The 4477-nt window shown below is 45.6% G+C and overlaps 1 protein-coding gene across 2 annotated transcripts; it reads left to right on the top strand.

The window, feature by feature from the left end:
* The first annotated feature begins 1447 nt into the window (after positions 1-1447).
* Positions 1448-2314, top strand: C6H1orf68 (chromosome 6 C1orf68 homolog). Of its 2 annotated transcripts, XM_036189852.1 has the most exons (3): positions 1448-1561; positions 1598-2156; positions 2193-2314. In XM_036189852.1, exons 1-3 carry the CDS (start codon positions 1448-1450, stop codon positions 2312-2314), a joined length of 795 nt encoding a protein of 264 aa, XP_036045745.1. The 2 variants fall into 2 exon arrangements, with proteins under 2 accessions (XP_036045745.1, XP_036045744.1); XM_036189851.1 differs by having other exon boundaries at positions 1598-2314.
* The last annotated feature ends 2163 nt before the right edge of the window (positions 2315-4477 follow it).

The following is a 4477-nucleotide window of genomic DNA, read 5'->3' as shown; positions in this document are numbered from 1 at the left end:
AGTGAGGCCCAGGAAGATAAGTTGAAGAACAGGAGAAGCTGTGATGAGCCAATGCAGACCTAACCCCTGGGGTTTGAGATCACACAGCACCCATCCAGTTCCCAAATTAACTTTTAATAACCTATGGTCCATGGAATAAGTAAGTTCTTGGTGCTCTTCCTGTTATCCTGAGCCAGAGACTATCACGGCAAAGTCTTCCCCCCTCCCCCAACAACCCAGACCAGCAAGAAACCACCACCAAAGTCCCCAGAAGGAATGTAGAAGTCAGGGTGGAAGGACATAGATTGGTTTTTGGCCCAGTGTATGAAATATTGAGAGTCTCAACTGAATGACCCTACACTAGGGTGAGATTGTGCAGGAATGACTCATGACTTCTAGGAAAAGAAGGAGACTTGTTTCATGAAGAAGGTGGCCATTTATCTCACATTTAGGAAAATTCAATGTCAAGTAGAGACATGCTCCGCCTCTGACTGAACAGCCAGACATACTGGGGAAGAATCTCACCAATGCAACACCAGCCCTTGCCCTCGTGATCTTAGGTGCTTCATTTAAATGGCATCAAATTGCTTCATTGCCACCCTATAAAAAGTCTCACCAAATGCCAGTTCCTCAGAGCCTTGGCTTCTTCCCGTGTTGCTCCTGCCAGGAAGGAAGGTAAGTCTTATTATCTGAGATAGGGACTTGGCAAGAAATGGAGTCAAGGTGGAGTTGGGGGTGGAGTACTCTGGGATAAAGAATGAGCCAGGACTCTGAGGACATCTATGAAGAAGGAGGATGCCATTGATGTGGAAAGCTGAGACTTGGGCTGAGAGGGGAGGGGGCAGTTTTACGTGGACAGGGATTTCCAAGAACTGGGTTCCTCTGGGGGCATTTATGCCATCTTTTCTCAGTTCTACCTTCTAACAAAGTGAACCAATACACAAGTGTTCCAACGGCAAATGGTAGAGACTAAGTCTTGAGCCTGAGTTTTCTCTGTCAGCTTCAGTTTAAGACTCAGGTTAGCTCAGGCACATACATCTGCCTTCCCTGAGGACAGGGATGCTCACCATGAAGGAAGCCGTGGTAGAGGGTCAACTGGTTGAGGAGTAATGCAAGACTGATCCACAATGTAGATGCTGAAGTAAAGAGGGGAAACATGGAGAGTTTGGTAGAAATGTAATTGCTGTTTCTAGCACTCTATTTCCTAGTGTGGAAATAGTCTCAGGAGTGAGTGGTGACGAGTCTGAAGTCACATAGCCAGTTAAAGGTACAAGAGCTGAACCTAAAATCCTTGACTCCCCACCTACCTTACTGCTAGATGGACAGCCTCTGGGGGTTAACCACCTCAACGAGGAGACCTTTTCAGATCACCCTCCAGGTGGATTCATTGAAGAATTTTCTGGAAATCTTTCTAGCCTTGCAGTTTTGATGAATCTTTTCTTTCCAGAATTTTCAAAACCACAGCAGGATGTGTGACCAGCAGAAGCAGCCACAGTTTCTTCCATCTTGTGTGAAGGGTTCGGGACTTGGAGCTGGGCAAGGTGGCAATGGTGCCTTTGGAAAGGGCCAGGTTTCAGGACAAGCTTCAGGCCAGGTTTCAGGACAAGCTTCAGGCCAGGCCCAAACTGTTTATGCTCCGGGACCTGCCCCTTGCCAGCCTCAAACCATCGTGAGATACTCAGCTCCAGTTCCTGCTCAAACTTATGTGAGATATCAAGTTCCATGCCAGACCAAAACCTATGTGAAATGCCCAGCTCCCTGCCAGACATACGTGAAATGCCCAGCTCCATGCCAGACTACTTATGTGAAGTGCCCACCCCCATGCCAGACGACTTATGTGAAGTGCCCACCCCCATGCCAGACGACCTATGTGAAGTGTCCAGCCCCATGCCAGACGACCTGTGTCAAATGTCCAGCTCCCTGCCAGGCTCAGACGTATTATGTCCAGTATCCAGCTCCTAGCCAGACCTACTACACTCAGGCTGCTTCAAGTGGCTCAGGTTCTCAGGGTGGTGTCCCTGACCCATGCTCTGCTCCTTGTTCCATGAGCTACTGCTGTTTGGCTCCCCGGACCTTTGGGGTGAGTCCTCTGAGACGCTGGGTCCAGCGGCCCCAAGGATGGAACACAGGATCTTCTAGCTGCTGTGAGGATTCTGGGTGCTGCAGTTCTGGAGGTTGTGGAGGTTGCGGCTCTGGAGGCTGCGGCTCTGGAGGCTGTGGCTCTGGAGGCTGCGGAGGCTGTGGCTGTGGTTCTGGGTGCTGCTGTTTGGGAATTATTCCCATGAGGTCCCGAGGTCCTGCATGCTGTGACAATGGGGATGATTGCTGTTGTTAAATACAAAAAGACAGCCCTGCTTCCAAAAGTTACCTCCTGCTATGTCTTCTGACCTCACCCATCCCCAGTCTTTGTCAGCCTCCCTGGTCTTCCTTACTTTGCCCCTTTATCAAGGCATCCTGCCAGAGTTAGCATAACCCCCAAACTGTGGCATGAATAAAGTTCTGAATGCAAGCACAGTGGCTCCTGTTGACTTCTTTGCTTGGTGTTCATGTTTCTCATTAGAAACCCTCATGTTCCTTCTCTTGCTCCTGATTTTCAGCTACTAGATAAAAGCTCTAAAAGGACAGCACACGTAGATCAAGCTGGTGAACTCCCAGTCTGGGATCCACACACATTCTAGAACACTGTGAATAGTTTCATTGGTGTTAGGGAGTGAGTCTGTAGACTCTGGGTTTGAGATCTGCTTCTTTCCTTTCTTCTGATTAATCTGCAGAGATTTGGCCACAGGCCCTCAAGGGGGCGTGCCTTTGGTCGTTGTTATGAAACCTTTGGCTTTCTCTTCCTGATGCTGGAGGGCTTTCATAATCAAACCTTAGGAGCATCATAGGATAGTAGTGCTACTGTGAAAGTAGTTTGATACTGGTGGGCTTTGTGCATTAACATTTTCTCATTTATTAGGGGTTTCTTCTTGAGGACAATGGGTTTAGGCCTTAAGCTGTAGGCAATATTTCCCCTGAAGTAGGTAGACGATGTTTAGGTCAGCCCTGATAGTAAGAAAGATCTCCAAGAGGAAGGAGAACTTTGACAAGCATCCTAGTTCTGATGCTAGGTTCCCATTTTCATTAGCACTCAGTTATGGGTGATTCTGAATGACTTTTATGTCCAAAGACTCTAAAATGCATGCATGAAAAATAAACCAGTGATGAGTAGTCCCAGAGAGATATCTTAGTTGGTAAAACGCTTCTCATGCAAAAGGAGTCCAATACCCAGAACTCACATAAAAACAGTTTGGGATGTGGGCATGAATGCTGCATGGTAATCCAATAATGGAGAGGTTAGCCAGCTGAGTCTACTCAGTGAGTCCCAGGCCAGTAAGTGAGAGACCCTTTTAAAAACAAAAACAAAAACAAAAACAAAAAACAAAACAAACAACAACAACAAACGAACAAACCCAAGAAACAGAAAAACTATAACAACAACCAAGGGACATCTGAGGTTGAATTCTGGCTTCCAAAGGTATCCACAAGCAAACTTGTTCACCTGAGCACACACACAGACAAACATATACAAAACATAACAACAGGCAACTTCTAGTCATAAGAACCACACTGGACTAGCATATAGGAGACAATATATTTGGTGAATGCATAAGAGATAGATAGATAGATAGATAGATAGATAGATAGATAGATAGATAGATAGAAATAAAGATAGGGAGAGAGAGAAAAATGGTGGGATATAGCTAGGAAGTTATTTCAGTATTTTTAGTGTCCTGTTGTCTTTGGGTGCTTAATGACCCAAAGCTCCTTAAGTCATATGGCATCTCTCCATACAGCCCCAGTAAGCCTGCATTCCAGTCACCGGATGCTCCTCTCAGAGCCAGGAATAGCCTTGCCAAGGATCTTGTGTTCTTCATGCACAATCAAGTGGTACCTGCAACACCAGAAGATAGGGTACTACTTGCTCTGCAGTTAATGATGTGATGCTTTTCTGTATTGGTTGTTTAACAATTATGTAACTAGCATAAGCAATATTTCTGATATTTTCCTTTTTCTTAATATTTTTAAATTTACATGAATGTATGTGTGGCTGGGTGAGTTTATGTACAACATGTGTGTGTAGTGCCCACAGAAGTCAAAAGAAAAATTGGATCTCCAGGAACTGGAATTGCAGGCAGTTGTGAGCCACCATATGGGTACAAAAAAACTGAACCCTGGTCCTCTGCAAGAGCAGTAAGCACTCTTAACTCTTGAGCTGTCTCTCAAATTACCCTTTTCTGTTTCTTGTAGTAGGTAACAGGATTTTTTTCTATAGAACTTGATGTCTTAAAAAAAGTCTCTGGAAATGGAGTTATGGATGGTTGTGAGCTGCTATTATGTGGTTGCTGGGAATCAAACCTGGGTCCTCTGCAAGAGGAGCAAATGCTTTTAACCACTGAACCATGGCTCTGGCACCCTCTTTTCTGGTGTTTAGGCTTTACCCAATTTACATTACTATCTA

Source organism: Onychomys torridus, chromosome 6 (assembly GCF_903995425.1).
Source record: "Onychomys torridus chromosome 6, mOncTor1.1, whole genome shotgun sequence".
NCBI classification, from domain to species: Eukaryota; Metazoa; Chordata; class Mammalia; order Rodentia; family Cricetidae; genus Onychomys; species Onychomys torridus.
The sequence above is the reverse complement of the archived record's forward strand: the minus strand, read 5'-3'. Positions and strand labels throughout refer to the sequence as shown.